Source organism: Columba livia, chromosome 3 (assembly GCF_036013475.1).
Source record: "Columba livia isolate bColLiv1 breed racing homer chromosome 3, bColLiv1.pat.W.v2, whole genome shotgun sequence".
In the NCBI taxonomy this organism is placed as follows: domain Eukaryota; kingdom Metazoa; phylum Chordata; class Aves; order Columbiformes; family Columbidae; genus Columba; species Columba livia.
In genome coordinates, this window is record NC_088604.1 from 96057629 (window position 1) to 96078297 (window position 20669).

Below are 20669 nucleotides of genomic sequence, written 5' to 3' on the forward strand. Positions count from 1 at the left end.
TTTTTAGCAGAACAGCTTTTTGTTGACCAAATGAACTGGGATTCTTCCTTTACTATGCTAAATGAACAATAGTTTAACCAATTTTATGGTCCGTTATCCCATATAGCAGAAGAAAACAAACAACTCTTAAGCAATTAGATACTGGATAACAAAATAATGTAATTTTAATAAAGAATTTATGTTCATTCAGCCTTGCACTGTCATTTTTCTCGTATACCAAGAACTGCAGCCAAAACAAGTTACATGGCTCATCTCTGTTTTGTGATCATTCCATTTATTCATAATTAATATGTCCTAAATCCTGCAAACCCAAGCAGTAGCATCTGAGAGCTTTATTTCCTCTCTCAGTAGTCAGTAAACAGGCATCTGGCTGAGACACGCTTGGCATTCTTTAACCAATAGATGGTTGTGTTTTATGGGATTGTGGCATACTGGGCCAAATTCCAGTCCCGCTGGAAATCCCTGGTCCTGCTCCAAGGAATCCAGGAAAAGGACAACAGAGATGTTGGGGCCCAGTGTTTTTATTCTGTAAGTGAATCCATTCCTGCCTTATCGACAGCTCTTCACCAGTATAAGGGACCTCGATCTAAAGCTGTTGGCTGTTCTGGTAGGTAAGGTGTGGACTTGTGCTCCATGCCAGGCTGTGAGACAGCATGGATGAGGGAGTGACTCAACATCGAGTAATTAGGCTACTAACTGACCTACTAACTAGAATCGCAGAATGGTTGGGGTTGGAAGGGTTATCTGGAGATCATCTAGTCCAACCCACCTGCCAAAAACTGTTTCTGAATAACACCAAAAGACATTCTGGTTACCTCTGCATTTGATATTTCTTATAGTGCGTGCAATGCTTGTACCTGGTTATTTGGAGAGCTGGTTGGGATTTCTTAACAGGTGGCACTTGGCTGGAAAATGATGAAGAGGTCAGCTGTGCTGCACTTCCAACTCAAACAATTTAGGATGAAGTTTCACAGTTGTCTATCTATATTAGTAGTTAAAAAAATAAAATGCAACTACTTAAGATTATCCTCCTTCCACGTGGGCTTTATGTTATTCATTGCACTTATAGTTAATTTTATCTATTTGAGGTAAACATCCCCTTATAATCTACACTTGCTAAACAACCTTTCTGAAATCTTTTCCCTAGAGTATTTTACCAGGATCTCATTGGCACAACCAGTTCTTCTCCTGTTTGAGACAGGAATTAGCTCTTGACCTTAAAAAATGTGCACCTTGCCAGGACTTGTCATCCGGGTGAAGGATGAGCATTAATATAGGGAGAGGCTCCTCTCCCATGGTATATGAAGCATGGCCATAAAGGGTCCTTGCCAAGGGCCAGGGAGGAGAATCATAGAATCATTTGGGTTGGAAGACACACTGAAGACCATTGAGTCCAACCATTAACCTAACTCTAGCACTAAGACATGTCCCTAAGAGCCTCATCTACACGTCTTCTAAACACCTCCGGGGATGGTGACTCTCCCACTTCCCTGGGCAGCCTGTTCCAATGCCTGACAACCCTTGCTGGGAATATATTTTTCCTGATACCCAATCTGAACCTTCCCAGGTGCTATTTTCTCTTGTCTTATTGCTTGCTGCTTGGGAGAAGAGACCAACACCCTCCATGCTAGAGGCCAGGCCGAGCCCAGTGGGGGCCAGGCCAGGGCCAGGCCCAGGTGGGCAGGAGCCCCCCGGCGGGAAGCACCGCTCGGTGCAGCGAGCAAGAGGAGCCAGAGCCGCCTCCTCTCCCACTCCATCTCCCTCTCCCCCTCCCTTTCCTCGCTGCTGCTTCCCACGCTGCTCCAAGTGACAGAAATTTTTCCTTAGAAGGAACGCCGGATTCCAAAGCTCAGCTTCCTATTTGCATTCAAAGCCATTAATGAAGCAATTTCATTATTTGAAATTCAAATGGAAATAATTTATTTATCCCCCTCCTCCTCCTCCTCCAGAGGAAGGCCAAGAGAGAGACAGAGCTGTTTCGAATGTCCCAAAGCCCCTCAAGCTTTTATGGGTTCAAGACTTTCTAGTGCGAACATGATGATAGTTGCTTGCCAGCTAAATATTCTGTACGTTGCAGGAACATTTTTCTGTGAGGGCAGATGGTGTTCGATTGATAGTCAGAATAATACATGAACAGCAGAGAAGATGTGGGTTGATTAAATAATTAGCATACTGTGACATTCTATTGCTTTGCTGTAACTTAAAGCTAGGTCAAAACGTTGGTCTGTTTTGCACCTCCCTCCCTCCTTCCTTTCTTCTGGTTTCTTTTATGTTCACTCCAAAGGAAAATTTTAACAGAAGTGAAATCCTTTATTGGTAGCAAAATGTAGGAATTTGTTACTCTGTTCTGCATGTTATAGAATAAAAGTAATAATATAAAGGAAATTAAATTTTGCAAAATGAATTTAAGTTGCCAGGCAACCCATAATACCCAGTGTGGGATCTACTCAAACATAATTGCGAACAAAAGGCTTAATATGTGGCATAGATCAGTGTTTAGACCAAAATGGATGATCTCAGGAAACAAGGGAAATTAGGGCTGGCAAAAGGACCGAAGGCTGGTTTTCAGTCACTGGGTCCAGCTGAACAGCTCTTTACCATCACTGCTGGCATGTCCAACAGAAGTTTAGTTAATCTTACCAACTCTACCCCTTCCTGTCCCCTGACTCTGTAATTGTACAGTAACAATAATTACAGGCATTTCGCTGGCATCCAAGAAATAAACATAGAAAGCATGCTTCTCTCAGCAAGGATATCATTATTCACTAACTAAATACAACCCACAGAATTACTCATCCTTTTTTAAGTCCTATCATCTATTCTGGGTTTTTGGAGACTTTCTGTGAATAAAACAGAAACAAGTTGTCCCACTAAGAAATCACTATCCTGGAAGACATTAGTGCTGACTAAAAAGTGAGGAGTATCTTTGTTTGCCATGTAATTGCTGGTCAGGGTGCAGGGGACAAGTTGCTGTAGTATCTTGTAGGTTTGGGTGTCTGAGGCTTTGGGTGGTGTGATACCTCTCGTGTCATAGAAACTAAAAATGTCATCTTCTACCCTGTAAGTGTTAGTGCTGTCTCTAGAGTAGTTTTCTGGATGTCCCCAGTACTGCAGCTCTACTATCTTATAATGTCTCTTTTTCTTGTTCCGCTATGAAATCTGTGTTTTCCTTGCTGATGCCAGTCCTGAAGTCAAGGATTCAAGCTCTGTGATTGAGAACAATCATGGTAAACTTGACTGGAGAAGGCAGTACGTGACATCTGCTAAGGTGGGATGACACTGAAGCAAGAGAAATAGTGGTCCTGGAGCAGTTTGAGAGGATGTATGTTCTCCTGCTAGTATCTGTCTGAAGGAAAAAATGTAATATTTCTCTGTCAAAGTGCTGCAAAACCAAACTATACAAGAAATGCTTATGTCAGTGGGTTCCCTCAGAGATTACACTCAGAAATCAAATTTCTTGAGGTTCTTCTGCTATTCTGGAGAACAAACGTCCAAAAGTGATATAGAGGAATCCAGTAAATTTATATTAAACTATCTGAAACACATTTTAATATAAATTCTATAGTCAGCTACTTTCTGTGAACAAACACAAAATATTTGTATCGTGTGGAAGCAGAGCATCAACTAGAAGTAATATAAAAAGAAATAATGTGCTTACAAATATGTACTGAGAAGTAGGAAATGGCTGCTTCTAATGCAAAAGGATTGATGGAGCCTTTTACTGTGCAACTCACAGCTCTGCTCAGGGTTGATTTGCCTCCTCCTAAGGTCTGCAGAACCTTTTGCTGTTCAGGTGTGTGCCATAAAGACCAGGTGCTACTCTTGCTGCCTCCTAGATTTCTAGGTGAAGCTTTATTTGGTAATTATGTATTGTACTTCAATTCCTGTCCTAAATTGTTAGTATAATACTTTCCTCTTGTGCTAAGCAGTTACTTTTTTCTTGTAAGTGATTAAATTCTGCTACTGGTAGAAATTGTTCCAATATACTCCTGCTTATCTTACAAAATACTACCTATATTAATAGATGCATAATTTTAGGGTTTTTGGGTAATTACTGCTACAATATTTTTAAAGTAGCTTATTAATACAACCATGCCAGGAGGTTGGAACTGTTGCCAATTTATGCCCTCCCAGCCCTTGAACTGAAAAATGACGTGCTGAAGAAACTGTTTTACTTGAGTACTGAGACCCAAAGCTGCATTTCAAAATGTAAGATAAATTGACTCAGATCACATACCTCAGATTCATTTACTTGTTTAATTTATAAAACGCAACTTGAAAAACATGTTTGCTTGATGTAAGAGCTCAAAGTCTAATAAAGAGGATTGAACTGGATGAGAACAAACAATTCAAAACTGACATCCCTTTAGCTCAGTCACAAGCTGAAAATTGACAGCACTCCTAAAGTTCATATTCACCAGGTGAGTTATAGAATTAATTTTCTCCCTAACCTAATGGAAGGAAGAAATCCAATTACATTCTGAATCCTCAGCAAGAACAGGTATAACTTTTCATCTCGTTATTAACATTTCCAGCTGTCATCAGAGGGATTGTTTGGAAATGCAGCCAATCTTTCTTCCTTCATGACCTCTGGAAGGCCTGAAAATGCCAAATATAAAGCATTCTCTGTCTATAAAACATTAACGATAATGGTCAAGTTTATATCAGGATGCTTAGATGTTGATAGTGAAGGGAACAATCTGTAAGTACAAAGCAGGTTTGTTTTTTGTTTGTCTGGGTTTTTTTGGAGTAAGAATACAGTTGGAAAAGCATGTTTATGGCATTAAGATGTGATTCTGAAGGTCTGGGAGGGCTGTGGATGCTCAAAATCAGCTGAAAGTCCGTGGGAGTGGTGGCATCATTAGCATGCTACAACTCAACTGGTGATGCCCAAAACAGGGATCCAGAATTGCCTAGCACAACAGTCTTACGAACCTCCAGATGCAAGTTGTCATTATTTTGCCTTATCAATTAACTATGTTCTTATAATAAAAATGAGGAGGCATCATGTGAGTGGGATGTGAGGGTGGTTTAGCACTGATCGTCATCACTTGGTTTGAGGGACCCTGAGACATGTGATAGTGCAGTCATAGTCCATGCAGGTGACGTGGCAGCCACAAGCCTGTAAAAACATATATGTTCGCTGTTTGAGTGTTAGTCAAGTAAAGAGACTTGATCATGTACCATATGAAATTTAGCAAACTTTATTAGTTTAGTCTTTTAATCTAAAGCAAAGTCCAAAGGATGAGATTGAATAAAAAGCTCACGGGGGTATCAGTTACAGTCTACATGAGTCCTGGTCAGTCTCCGTTTTCTTCTAGCTACTGATCGAATGTGTTTTAAGTAAATCTGTTTCGTTTGGAACATGATATTGAGGTTATTTCTCAATGGCAAAGATCCTGACCAAATAAACAATTTGTTGTTGTTGTTGTTGTTGTTGTTGTTTAATAAAAATCCCAAACCCACCCATTTTTGTCATAAGCAACTGCGCCATTTTGTAGCTTCTGTGGGACTGGGACCCATGCAATGCTTTTATACCATGCTCATACAGCATACAAATACTGTGAAAAGGAGTTTATTATTCTTTATTGTATCTGCATTTATTTTTTCTCCTTTAGTTTAGAATATTCCTGTTTAGCTACCACAAATGTTCTTTGCTGGATAATCTCTTTCTTGTTTCCAATTAATCATTTGTCGGAATTATAAAGGAGAGGTTGCCACCTCCCACTAGAAAATATGCTTGACCCCCAGTATCAGTAAAGCCTGCTAAAAAAACAAAGGATTTTTTAAGACTGCATTGTGGATTTTAGCATCCATCTTCTGATGTACTCAGAAGGTAAAAATGTGCATGAAGCATATGGATGATGTACTGTTCTGAAAGATGCTATGACTAGAAGTGCTGAAACACGAGATGCTGACTCAAAGGTGAGTTTATATATACCATTATATTTGTTTGGGTTGGTTCCAAATAATGGTGGAGTGAATTTGAAAAGCTGCTCTCTCTATCTTGATGAAAGAACAAAAACATTCAAAAACATCTTCAATTCCTTGCCTTTCTTTGGCATTGGTAAATACTATTTTTTTCCCCATTAGAAATATAAAACTTCCCGGTGCTTTAATTTGTGCCGTACAAAACTATTTTTTTAAACTTTTGCTATGAAGAAAAGTATTCCCCTTTCCCTCTGAATTTGCCAGGGACTTCACGAGACACGGAGAAACCTGATGGTCCTAGTGACCTGGTCCTGCTAGAGATCCCACCAGATAGCTATGGAAAGCCTCCAAAGGTAAACCTAATGCTCCCCAGTTGCTTGTCAGCTGTGTGCAGGTCTAGTCTCCCTGAATTATTTAGAGATGTGTTAAGTTACTCTCATAGAAAATGGCCTTCAAAAGGAAGAAAAGCAGTTGGACTGGTTGGGCCCAAAAATATCCTCGCTGTGTCCCTGAATGTGTCACCATTCATTCCCACTATGCTAGGAGAAGATGGGTAACACAAGGCTTCCTTTGCATGTTTGTGCTCAGTTCTGTGTTCAGTAGCAAGAAGAGGTTTATTTTGATATGTCAGAGTAGACACACTGATGTCCAGCTGAAGCACTTCTTCGAAGCTGCATTGCATTTATCGTATTAACCCTTTTTCCCTTTGGAAAACTTGCTTGAACAAAGATGGTAGGTCAGGTCCCACGTCACAGTTGTACTTTGTGTTTGCATTGCTCTATAATGCCTTTAGCCCTCCTGTTTCATGCATTTAATTCTTCATGTGGTCTTCATCCAATTTTGGATGTGTGAGCCTAGATGTTACGGTTTTTGTGGTTGTGGAAAATTTAGTGAGAAGTGTTTTGTAATGACAAACAATACCAAATTGGTAGGCTATAGTTACTTTTCCAAGATGTAATTACGAGTTTATTACTAGTATCTTCAATGTAGTTTTGATCAACTATATAAGTTTAATGTCTGCAAACATGAAACCATTGTCATACTTGAGTTTAGAGGATTTTTTTCAGACCTGTGCATATGAGCTTGATAGAAACAGCTGTGCTAGTGCCAAGCTTATGTTTGAACTTGTAGAGTGTGACTGAAGGAGACAGACCAAGGTTTTAAGGATTGGCATTATATAAAATGAAATTTTAATTCAGCCATATATTGTACTTATAACATTTCATGTCAGTAGCTTCAAAATTAAGTATATAGCAATAAAAGCTTTCCATTAATAAATCTCCATCAATCAGAAAAGTTGGCTTTGCTTTATTTCTCATCACGATAATGAGTTTTAAAAATTATTTATGACCTAACTTGTCAATTTTCAAGAAGCCAGAACAGCAAATACGTTTTTTCTTTTGCTTGAAAGAATTACCTACACAATATCTCTACCTTTTTGTGTTCTGCATGTTTGAAAAAAACAGCCCAGGCTTTCCACATCAGGGTAAATTGATTTCCAATGCATGGATTTCAATCATTAGTACCTAAAGGTGATTGAAAAAAACCCCCATGTATGTAGAGATTAGTACGATACAAGTCTCTGGAAATAGGTGTATTTTGCAGCATAATTTAGGATATTGAAAACTGATACAGATTTTTAAGACATTAGTCCCCAAAAATCAGTACCATAATATTATTTTAGACATGTTTATTTTTTGCTCTTCATAAAGCATTTACCAGAGATCTTTTCAGCCTTGGACAGTTCTGTCACTAACGTTACCATCCATGATACACCGTCACAAGGTACTGAAGCGAGCAGAGCGAAAGGCAAACCAATCAACAGCCTGTGGCATACGCTGGAATGCAGCCACCCATTATGAATCCACATATACAAGCCTTCAAGAACACTGGGAGATGCAGGTGTCTTTACTACCCAGGAGAGGGGAGCTCAGGCACAAATGCATATCTAACACAGTTATGTAGATATAAATGAATAGGAAACTAAATGTCTTGCTCACAAATTCCTTCATAGGGTAAACCATCAGTCCGCTGGAGCCAGGATCCCAGCTCCGCTAATTCTTTAATGGATTAGATATCTTTATGTTTTTAATATGTAGCTTAGATTAGAAACTATAGGATAAGATAAAGAGGGAAGAAGTTGCAAGGAAAGACGAATTAACCTCAGAGTGAAAAATCTTGTGCACGATAGAGCTCCAGAGGAACACATTATCCACTTTTCTGTTTTGTGGTCTAGACTTCGTGAATTCTATTGTGTTTGGAGACAAAACGTAACTGGTAAGATATAACACAGACTTGATACATTTTCAGCAGTCTTTGCATCTCATTGGTAACTGAGAGAAATTGTTTAACCAAAAGGAGTAGTGCCTGCCTCAATCACCCTGAGCCCCACCAAAGCAGTAAATTTCCAAGTATTATTTCTGCATGTCTGGGGAAGATTCTCTTGCTCCCTCAGCAACACACAGATGGCAAGAGCGTTCAGAAGAGACCTGTATATGAATACATAAAACAATACTATCTGGTCAAGTGGAAGATTGATCTCTAATTCAATACAAAGCTCTCATCTTAAATAAATACTTTGCAATCATCCCAGTACCTGATAGATAGCCTGTGGGGATCACACTGAGCGATATGTTCCCTGTATCACAAAGTGGTTTAAATCTGGGACAGTGCTTGCAACAAGTAATGTAAAAGAAAGCTTCTTATAACAAAGTAAATGAAAGGAGGGTCAGATTCCGGTACGAATAACTATATTATCCCAAGGGAACTGTAATGATTCTTGCAGTTATTTGGTGTCATTTCATTACAAGAAGCGCTATGTCGAATAACATAGCAGAGCATAACTTTTTTATTAAAAAGAAGTGTATTTAAGATGTTTTCTGTGGGCTCTGTTTAAGCAGGATCCTTGCAACAGACTAGTGCTTAGGTTAGGAAGGCCATATGTCTCCTGGAAGCCAGAAGATAATGCTGCTTTTTTGGAGACTGTCCTTTTATTTGCAAAAACAGTTCTCTTGTGATGGGAAGTGGCATTCTCTATTCTACCCTTCCAATTTGCATCTCTGGCCCATGCTTTCCAGGGTGCGGCAGCTCCATTCTGAGTTACTTGCCATGCATAAAACTGCTGCAGAAACCGGGAAGAGTGGAAAACAGAGTGAATGGAGTGGGGCTGGAAGTGAGCACCCAGGGGCTGTCAGCAGGAAAATGCACATGAAGGACAAGTAGGTTGAGGGAAGGATTTGTTCCTGTCCCGAAACCTGTTTTCAGTGGCCTTGGGCACAGGGACAGAGAACCACTTCTGTCTGGGAATTAGAGAAGGAGATTCTTGAAAAGTATTTCTGCTATAGCGGGTGAAGTGAAGCTTAAAAGCATTTATTTAAGCATTGCATAGCTCGTTTGTGATGTATGGAAACCTACTCTAACATCGTATTACAAACACTGTTACCTTGTATAGCAGAGTTAGCAATCAGAAACTCATTATGGAAGTCATTTTACAAACACTGCAAGTTTTCTTGTGGTTGTAGCTTTCAAGCCTGTTAATGTTTTACTAGGAGCTTTCCATTTGGAAAATATTTACAATATTAATTCTAACAGAATTAAGTGCTTTGCTTGGGAATTTTTGTGGTCACTAATGGGGTTAATACTCATCATTAGAGCACAAACATAATTAATTTCCCATAGTATTAAAATTAATCACTTTTGAAGCTAAATTAAATTAGTCAACAGTGAGAATGGACAATGACCGCATTTCTGATTACACTGTCTCATGGTTTCCCGAATAAAACCTTCACTTACATAAGAGATAGAACATGTGTGTGTTTCAATAACTATCATTAGTACTAAAATAATTTGAGGGTAAAGAAGTACTAGGGCTGACATTCCAGAAGATGTGAGGGAACTATTTAATCTTTTCTTTTGACATGCAGTGGGAATTTGGTTTTACTTATAGGCTTTTGTTTCTTCTTTGCTGAACAAAAATAATCAAAAGAATCTGAAGAGTAAATCGCCTTCAGCTGTGCTCAGTAAAACAGGTTCTCTAGTCTGTTGGTTTCCTCATGCCATTTGGGAGATAAAGCTTCTGGAGGTGTCTTCTGCACCTGTGGACATGGTGTTTCCTGGGCAGCCCTCTGCTGAAGGCTCATATCAGCTTCCTAGGGGTCCTGGTGGACAGCAGGATGACCATGAGCCAGCACTGTGCCCTTGTGGCCAGGAAGGCCAATGGCATCCTGGGGTGAATTAGGAGGGGAGTTGTTAGTAGGTTGAGAGAGGTTCTCCTGCCCCTCTACTCTGCCCTGGTGAGACCACATCTGGAATATTGTGTCCAGTTCTGGGTCCCTCAGTTCAAGAAGGACAGGGAACTGATGGAGAGAGTGCAGTGCAGGGCAACAAAAATGACGAAGGGAGTGGAGCATCTCCCTTATGAGGAAAGGCTGAAGAAGCTGGGGCTCTTTAGCTTGGAGAAGAGGAGACTGAGGGGTGACCTCATTAATAGTTATCAATATGTAAAGGGTCAGTATCACAAGGATGGAGCCAGGCTCTTCTCGGTGACAACCAATGATAGGACAAGGGGTAATGGGTTCAAACTGGAACACAGGAGGTTCCACTTAAATATGAGAAGAAACTTCTTCTCAGTGAGGGTGCCAGAGCACTGGAACAGGCTGCCCAGAGGGGTTGTGGACTCTCCTTCTCTGGAGACATTCAAAACCCACCTGGACACCTTCCTGTGTAACCTCATCTGGGTGTTCCTGCTCCAGCAGGGGATTCGACTGGATGATCTTTTGAGGTCACTCATTCCAATCCCTAACATTCTGTGATTCCACGAAAAAAGAGAGTGGCGCACCCTTTCCTGCAACCTTGCTAATTGCCCTGCACCCAGCTTTTAGGCAGAGTCTGGTTCCTGGGTATTTTTAATTGGTAGGGTCAATTGGATCCATCCAGCAGGCTATCAGGCCAATGAGGATCAGCAAAGCTAAATACTGGTGCTGTAGGACACTTTCTGTCCTGACTCCTTCTGATCCTGCAACTTCCTGTGCCTGGGGGAAGAGGCACGAACTGAAAAGCAAAAGCACCAGTCTCCACAGGAATTGTTCCCCACCAGGAACCACGAGAAAAGCTTGAGGGACCCTTCTTTGCAGGTAGGCTTCATACCATGGTTCTTTCAGTTGGAGGTGGGGGAATAGCTCTCTGGTTTTAATAGAAAATTTAATTAGCGTTAACCTGAATTTAAATAATTGTTGAACTATTAGATAGCTATTAGCATGCCCTATCATTTGCTATCAGAGAAATGCAAATACATGCCACCGCATCAATTCATGAGAACAAAGATTGGAAGCTGATAATTGTTACTGTCGTTTCCTACCCCAGAGATCCAGGAGGTTTTTGTTCTTATATACAAATCACAGCATCTGCAGTAGCCTCTCTGTTAGCAGTAGTAAACTGGGGTGGGTGTTAGCAAAAATACAAAGACACATTAATTCTGCGTTTGCAAAACAGATTTACCTTCAGTGATGCAAAATGGAATATATGCAGAATCAGTGCTCTATATGCTTTTGTGTTAGTTTTATAGTAATGATACTATCTGTTAAAGATTCCAAATTTTAATGAGCATTTTGGCCTGTGCTCTAGAAGTGCACCACTGTCTAAAAAATATATGTTGTTAGGAATAACTGCAGTCAAATGGAGCATTATGCAATTATTTTGCAAATGGACTCCCTCTCTAAGTACTTGGAAGTTATAGATTTGTTAGTTTTGTCTTCCCAAGCTGTGAAAAGGTCCCATAACAGCAATTTCTCCCACCTTACCAGGTATTGAAATTAACTCTATAAAGCTACGTTAGAGATGATTCAAAAGAAAGCAGTATCTAAAGACATACTGTCTCTTTATATGTGTTAATTACCTCCAACAATAACTGAGTATCAGGTAAATGTAATCCTTTTTTCTTTTTTAAATAAAAATACATCAATTTTAGTAGTTCTATAAAATATTAATTCTAGGATAAAATTCAGGAGGTAGGTCTAGTCTATGACTATTTTTACGTGAAGCCGTCCTTGATTTCAAGAACATTGTCACCATGTATTGAGAATATGGCTTGATCTGTCTTTTAAAAATCACATTTCTTTGAATGCAGATTAAAGTTCTTTTCTTGACATTTATTCTTGCGCCACCAGTGTCAAAACAGAAACTGCAAGCATTGTGCTAAAAGAAAAATTATTTCATCTTCCGTGCAGCTTCTGTAATTGCCTTTGTGTCCTTTTTCAAACTGCTGTTCTGTAACTCCTCAGAGCCCGTCCCTTCTGTGAACAGTAGTTCACGGTTCTGAACTTCAGCGCCTACTATGGCAACAGGACCTTAAGATGCAGTGGAAAAACTCTGACATCTCCAAGTTACACAGTAGCAAATAAATCAATTATTTCTCCTCATTCATATGAATAGATTCTGTTCTCTGAGCTTAATTCTCCTCACTGCCCCGAGCAAAAATGAGAGTGTTTAGCAGAGGTTTAGCGTGTTGGTGACAAAGCCGCCTCCGATCCTCTCCCAGGTTGGGCACAATTACATAAGCACTCCCTGCACGCAGCTGCAGCTCCAGCGCAGGAGCTTCTGCATCAGCTCCCCTTCCCCGAGAGGAGATGCTGCTGGTGGAACCACACGGGCAGGGATTTATCAGCCCTACGCCTCCTCTCGCTGCCTACGCCAGCGCTGTGCTGTCACCACGGATCAGCACAGCAGCTTCGCGGGTCAGCGCCTGGTTAGACTCTGCTGAACGCGCTTCCTAAGTGCTGTTCTATCCCCGTCCCCAGATAGCGGAATCTATTTCTTTCGGCAAAATGTAAGCCAGATGGGATAATGCATTGGAAAGCTTGGAAGTCAGATTCTTTGATTTATTTTTTCTTTGCTTTATGATCTTAATTTATGCACATATGAAAGCGAAACACAGCTTTTTTTTTTTTTTTTCCTTTCTCTGCTTGTCTCTTCCCTCTCCAAAGCATCCAAAAGAAAAAAATCAATCTTTTCCAATAATGTTTTAAAAATTGTTTTTGAAATCAAGAAAAATTTGGAAAGATAACCCATGAAAAACTGTTCCGACAAACAATTTTAAAACAAACCATGAGCTTTATTTTTTTCTTTCTCTTATAATCTGTAGAAATATCTGTCTGGAAAATGTTTATTTGTCTAGCACAGCATGATCAGCATGTGGTAGAGCTGGCAATAAAACACAGCTTTCCAATGCCTGCTCAGTTCTTTATTGAGAAAAATATTCTTCTCCTCCCTACAGCTCCTCATCTATTACAGTGAACATCTTACAGTTCCTAAAATAAAGGATATAAGTTTTACAGATAAGACTCTCCTTAATAAAATAAGCATGATTCTGATTCAAGAGCTCTGGTCAGTCTGTGCTCTGAATCAGAGAAGGCTCTGAGGAAAACAAAGATCCATTCCCCATGTGTTCTGGTGCTTTCGGTCACTTCAGAACAATGTGGGCATATGTAATGAAATGTACTGACGCTTTCAGAGCAAACTTCCAGGTTCTGCTACATCTGTGGAAATGGTAGTTTGTTGTGACTTCCACAGGGGGCCACAATAGATGTCTTGGATTTAGACTGACTTTCTGTAAATCCCTGTACTCAACCAGGGTAGTAGTAGAGCCCATATGCAAGCGGAAAGGTAAGCATCAGCAGGTTAATGTTATTGAAACAGTATTTTCCCCTAAGAATGCTCTCACAGCAAAAAAAGTTTGTCTAAACTTTCCAAAATGTTACTATTAAAGCTGAGACTAACAACAGAAAATGTTGGGCAAATGTTTTAAATTTGCCAGGTCCACAAGCAATTGAAAACAAGATACTATAGCGAAAGTTGGGCAACCAAAAAAATGGAGTGTTAAAAGGCTCACCCCATTAGACTTATTGCTAAAGAGGATATATGGTCATTCACAAGCAGTGACAGCAAATGTCTGCTCATTGGCTTTCCAGAAGCAGAAAGTTTTAAAGGGTTGGCATTTCACTTGGATATTATGGCTCAGGGCATTTTTTTAATACAATGATGCATTTATCACTGGAGTCACTCAGGATTATTTGCCTACTGAACATCAGTACATAATTGCATACTTTCTGTTCAATCATGTATTGCTGGCTCATTTAGGACACAGAGCAGTATATTATCTTTAAAAATAAATGTCTGATCATTAACTCGGAAGATAAATGATAGTAATTTTGCTGATCTGACTGGTCTGATACAGTTGCAATGTGCTGGCTTGAAGCAAATGCATACTAGTGTATTTTGTTGCAAAACCTGTGAGTGGGACTTGTACAGTGTGGATTTTATTATATTTTGCACAAAGCTGGATTATATTTACTCCTTTGGCCTTAATCATATCAGGTGGGCACATAATTCTGGTAAAAAAAAACAGTATAAATACCGGCAGACAAGGTATAGTTCAGTTTAAGAGTTTCAACTGTTGAAACTATGAATTTCTGCTTAAAACAATGGAAACTTTATCTTTCCTCTTTATATAGGACACTTTATCCATAGATCCCAGTTAAAGCCTACAGCTCTGTGTCCAAAGGTACCTAATTACCATCTCAGAGTAACTGAGATATGGACATCCAGTGACTTGTTCATGGTCATGCAGCAGGTCAGTGGGAATACAAACATTGTGACTCCAGTCTTGTGCTCAGTGCATTATACTACAATTGCCTTGTTTATATAGCTGTATTTTCTGAATTTGTTATTATTGTTGTAATCAGATACTTGAAAATTGCTGACTATAATCAGAAATGTATTTATCACTGACTCTGGCTCACAGCCAAGCACACTGTTATTTTTGCAACAGGACAGCATGTTCTTCTTATTCCAAGGAAAAGTTAATTATGAGTGGCAGGAGGGTATGTCGTGATTTTGTTGTGACCAGTTGTTCTCTATTGTGTCACTACCGCAAAAGGCAATTAGCTTCCTAATTCTCTTTTGGTGCAACAGAATTGACTTCAGTGAGCTGTAGTTTTAGTATGCTGATAGAATGAAGCAGAGTAGTTTTTTAAAGCTGGTCACAAACGGGAAGAAATAATCCTAATGGTCACATTTTATAACTGAGGAAGGATGATAAGACCAAAAAAAATCAGTGGAACATTTTGTGGTCTAGAACCCATTACATTGTCCAAACGTAAGCTCTAACCTCTGTTTCCTGTGCTATCATGGTAGCAAAAACCTCCCACTTCAGTGCTGGCTGTCAAGATCTAGGCAGATTTGCCTTAGCTAAGAGAATCGTGCTCTGTGCCAAGGAAAAGGTCTGGTAGTACTAGGCGTTTGGATGGATCAAATGCTGGCACTGGTCATCTAGATCAGATATGCTGGATTTCTGTTTGGCTGTTTCTGATAGCAATGCTAATGCATAGTTGAGTGGCAGAGTGTTTCCATGCAATATCAGGCTCCGTATGTTATCTCCTCTTACAGTTTGTATATTAATTTGTTTAATGTAAGTCTATGAATTCATGCAAATTCACTAATTCCGCTTGTATATTAATTCACAGTTCATGAATTGTGAATCTTATCAACTTAGTTTAATAGCTAAATGAGTAAGCACTTGTTTCTGTTTCAAACCATATTTTAGGCTAGAAGCATGTAATAGAAACAGCAGTGTACTTCCCACAAAAAAAAAAGTACCAACCCAAGGGAACTCAGCCACCAGAGAAATATTGCTAAAGATGAGATCTGTTTGAAAGTAAATTCTCTAATGGCTTTTGGAAGCAACTTTTATATAGAGAGAAAGAAAAAAGCCAAATTGTTTTACGATGGTGTCACCTTCCATGTTGTGACTTGTCTGGTATCAGTGTCGGCATGTTATCCATACCCTGAAATACAACTTGTAATACGTAAGTTAACACCCTAGAGATATGCCTTGCATTTAATTAGTGTGAGAAAAATCTACTCTATTGGATTTTCATGGCTATCCAAAGTGACCATAGTACATGTAGAACACCCAGCAAGTTTATTTGAAGGGATAGAGATCCCTGCTTCAGGGAAGACCACTCCTTAACCTCATAAAAAGCTTGTAAGCCATTTGTCACACCAGAGTTCCTGCCATTGGGTGGTACAGAAAACCTGTACCAGGTCCCTGAACCCTACATATTTCTCCAACACATTCCCAGCAGACTTTTTACTTTTAACTGCCTCTTTGTACTATGGCATGCAACACCTACCCACAGATCAAGAAATGCCATGAACGTACACTGATGGACTGCATGAAGCTTTTACATTATCTGAGATATTTTGAGCAGAAAAATAATCATGTATACAATAATGATGTCATAGGACCACAGAAGCACCTGACGAGACTGAAAAGAGCCCAAGGCCACTCACAGTGTGCAGACATCCAGGCTGTGCCAACTGACCCTGGAGCTACAGGATGGTCCTTGGTCCTTTTTTATTGAGCAATGTGGTTACAACTTCTATATCACTGTTATCTATCTGTAAAATAAAGAAAATTGTATTTCTTACCTTGCAATAGTATTGTAGGGATTAATACAATGAAGGTGCAACAAAAGAAACTTGATTTCTCTTTGACTAAAATAGTCTATTATGCAAAAAATGATTAATCACATTAAATAATTTAAAGGAAGGCCAGATTCTGTCCTAAACTATAGCGATATATTTCCAGTGGAGTAATTTTCTCTTCTGGAGAGTCACACAAGCTGCAGTTGGAAGAATATCAAAGGTGAGGCTTGGGAGCGGGTTCAAATGAAATGCAAAGCCAAAGAATGACCTACCAAGGATGCTAAGTGTGTGTAGAAGAGGAAGGTGATTAAGAGAGTGGAGCATCTCCCTAATGAGGAAAGGCTGAGGGAGCTGGGGCTCTTTAGCTTGGAGGAGACTGAGGGGTGACCTCATTAATGGTTATCAATATGTAAAGGGTGAGTGTCACGAGGATGGAGCCAGGCTCTTCTCGGTGACAACCAATGATAGGACAAGGGGCAATGGATACAAACTGGAACACAGGAGGTTCCACTTAAGTATGAGAAGAAACTTCTTCTCAGTGAAGGTGACAGAACACTGGACAGGCTGCCCAGGGGGGTTGTGGAGTCTCCTTCTTTGGAGACATTCAAAACCTGCCTGGACACCTTCCTGTGTAACCTCATCTGGGTGTTCCTGCTCCAGCAGGGGGATTGGACTAGATGATCTTTTGAGGTCCCTTCCAATCCCTCACATTCTGTGATTCTGTGTGATTCTGTAATGAAGCACATCAGTGATAACCAGTAACAAGGATCAATGACTTTGGGAGAATTGGCAAAGAAAATGCTGGTTGAGAACACAGCTTTCACTTGGACCACCTCTTGGACGGAAAACAATTTTGGGAGCCAACAAGAACTGCCAAAGCAAAGCAATTGTGTAGATTGAGATCAGTAGTGGAGAGGTTCCAGATGGAGGGCTGACATGTAGCTGGAAGAAAGAACAGTAAGTTTAATACTGGAAAGAGATAAAGAAGGCAGAAAGTTAGAAAGCACCATTCTAGACAGCTCTTGCCTAAAAGTTTTAAAAATAATGTAATTAAAATGAAACAAAAAACCCCCTCAAAACAAACCCCGTCCAGCCAACCCCCAACAGACAAACCCAAAAACAAAAAATACAAAGAGCGCAGTAATTTGTTTTTTTAGGATAATTTTTAAAGTTTCATAGCGCATTTGTGAATACTTTTCACATCTCCTTTGGATTTTTTTCCCAAAACTATTTATGTCTCTCCTCTCCTATGTGAGTACTAGATAAATATTTAATAAATCTGAACTGAAACTCTGTTTTATTCCAATATGTCTACCTTTTTGTAAAGCTTTTTGTAAAGCAGAAAAGAGACCTCTTTTTATGAAAATCATTTAGATGGCTAAAGTAAATTTATCCCGAAGTCAAACTCACATCAAGCAGAAATAAAGGTTTTGAGTCTATACGGCTAATGCATCAGTGCCCTGCTATATGTTTCCATACATTACAAACACACCTTCTCCACTCCCCTGCCAAACCAGTCCTGCTCTAGTGCCACCATGCACTGGCAGCTCAGCCTCATGCCGGCATCCCTGGGGGAATCACGTTTATTTATCTGCTGTTCTGAGGTTGGAGATATTTCTCCATAGGCAAGCTCCTCAGTTAAATATACATGTTTGCACTATTCGAATTCTTTATGACCATGGGAATCAGTAGGATCAGAGGATAATTCAGGCTGGAAGGGAATTAAGGAGCTCAGACTGGTACATATATCACTTTGTTTCTTCTACTGGAAGAAGCTGGTTCTTGGGGAAGGAGAAAGCAGGTTAATTGATTGGCTTTTAACTAGCTTGTTTTATGTACTTCAGTTGCAAACTAACCTCAGATTAGTTTGTTACTAAGGTCTGGGGCTTTTTTTTTTAAAATCACTTCTGCCTCTGTGAAGTTCCCCATTGATGAGTATTTGCTTCTTTGTAGAAGTTTCTGTTAAATAACAGCTGGGCTGGAAATTGGGTGATTTTCAAAATCACATGCTTAAACTAGCAAATATTAAATGGTTTTAATGAACACATTCAGTAGCTTTTTATTAATTACCTTAAAAGATGTAGATGAAGCCTGAGTACTTCATACAAATAATACTTTGTGATTCTACAGCTCTTCTGAAGAACTAGAAATCTTGTTATAATTATACAAAGAAACACACTTTAAAAGAACCAGGACTATACCTCCAGTTTACATATACTGTGCATTTTTTTCATGGAAGGAACTCTTTTATTAAGGCAATAGAAATGTTAATTAAAAAAATTATTTAAACAGGTTCCTGCATTTAACACCGATTTGAAGAATTCTGCCGGTTACATACATTTTTAGTTAAAATGTTTCTTTAGATTCAGTAGGGTCATTAATGCATCAATGGAATATTTGTGGCGCCATCAGAATGAATGACATATTCTGGTAGTTATTTTAAAAGTAAGAACAGAACATATGTTCAGAAACAGCATTAAGAACAGCCCTGCTAAGTCCAAAAATCAGAGTAGATCATATGTTGCTGTATACCTTTAGAATATTCGAAATAATTAAAAGGCACACTGAAACTTTTATCAGTAAAAAGAAACATGAAATTAGATGGATGCAGCCTTTTGAACCCTTATTACTTTTAAAATAATTTTTACCATACTGCTCCTGGGGGCTAAATCCAATGGGAAAGTGCTGAGTACTCTGCAGGCTTGAGATCTAGCTGTGCAGGAGCAGCCACGAAATAAGTCACTGCAATTAGAAAGAAATTAAACGCAGATTATATACTCTGCACAAGCCTCCCAGTAGGAACGGTTAAGGATACCAGTTCTTTCCAGTGAGCCCCTAAGGCTGTGGCTGCAGCCTTATCTGGTTGCTAAGGGGACGGCGTTTGTCAAGCGCTTTCTTTTGTCAGTAGATACTGTCGCCCTTCTCTACAGAGACCAGTTTCTCCTCCTTTACATGCAGAGCAGCTACACAAAAGTACTCCTTGCAACCCAGAAGTGGCAGCTTCCAGCTTGCCAGGCTACAGGTGGGAGGGCAGCGAGACAAAGCAGAAGATCAGAGAGTGCACCAAAGGCAATTAGAGGGGGATGAAGAGCCAGAGCTGTTCCATGGCAACAGCAATGACTTCGTCAAGGTTTGCCAAGAACAGCGACCGTGGGTAGATTTGGCCAGGGCTAGTCAATAAAGCAGGGCGGGCATACATGCTGTGAGTAACTCACACCATAAACTGCCTTGTGATTCTGTTACTGTTTCTTCTTCCTTAGGAGGGGAATTAACTCCCTGTGCTGCCACCACGGTCTATTGAAGCACCACTTGTGCCAGCTACCTGGGCCACAGGGAGATGAGTCTCTCCTGCTCTCACATCCTCAGTGCCAGCTGGTGAGCAACCAGCTCTAAGAACGCCTTGACAGAAAAACCTTTGGTACTGTTCAAGCAATTTATAGCATCATAGAATCATTTCGGTTGGAAGAGACCCTCAGGATCATTGAATCCAACCATAGCCTAACTCTAGCACTAAATCATGTCCCTAAGAACCTCGTCTGAATGCCTTTTAAACACCTTCAGGGATGGTGACTCCAGCACTGCCCTGGGCAGTCTGTTCCAAAGCCTGACAACCCATGAAGAATTTTTTCCTAATATCCAATCTAAACCTCCCCTGGCACAACTTGAGGCCATTTCCTCCTATCCTATCACTTGCTACTTGGAAGAAGAGACCAGCCCCCTCCATGCTACAGCCTCCTTTCAGGTAGTTATTTGACATTAAAATGTTGTAGTAACCAACACTGTGAGAACCTTAGCTCTGCCTCTGTGTATGTGACGGTTTTACAGCTTGATACAGGTCACTCTCCATTCAAACTTTTGTGCCTCTCATTGTACTATTGGATCAGGTTGTGTGAACAAGGTCATTTTGTGCTGGCATGGACAGGAGCAGTAGGCTCTCTTAGCACTCAGGATCTTGTTCTTCCTAAAAATCATCCTCCTGCAGGGCTGGATCCTATCTTCCCATCCCCTTTTAATATTTTAAGTCTGAGTAATGGAAATTTAATTTGGTTTTATTCCATGGCATTACCTTTGATGGAGAATTATTCCCTAAAAAACAGGCATGACTTTCTGAATGGCTGTTTGTTCATACTATGTATCTGCCTTTTATCATATTATTATTTTATGCTATGGTTTCTCTAATTAGATGTCCATAGAACTGTTCTGTAAGAAAGTACCATAATTTTCATACACTTGTATGTTGAGAGATTCATATGTGA

At 39.9% G+C, this 20669-nt stretch overlaps 1 protein-coding gene across 1 annotated transcript in view; it reads left to right on the forward strand.

Moving 5' to 3' along the window:
• UTP25 (UTP25 small subunit processome component) overlaps positions 1–3497 on the forward strand; it is a 29769-nt gene extending 26272 nt beyond the window's left edge. The window contains exon 13 of the mRNA XM_065058356.1: positions 3184–3497. Coding sequence (XP_064914428.1) covers positions 3184–3277 — 94 coding nt within the window. The 3' untranslated portion in view covers positions 3278–3497. The remainder of the gene's footprint in view (positions 1–3183) is intronic.
• Positions 3498–20669: the final 17172 nt, after the last annotated feature.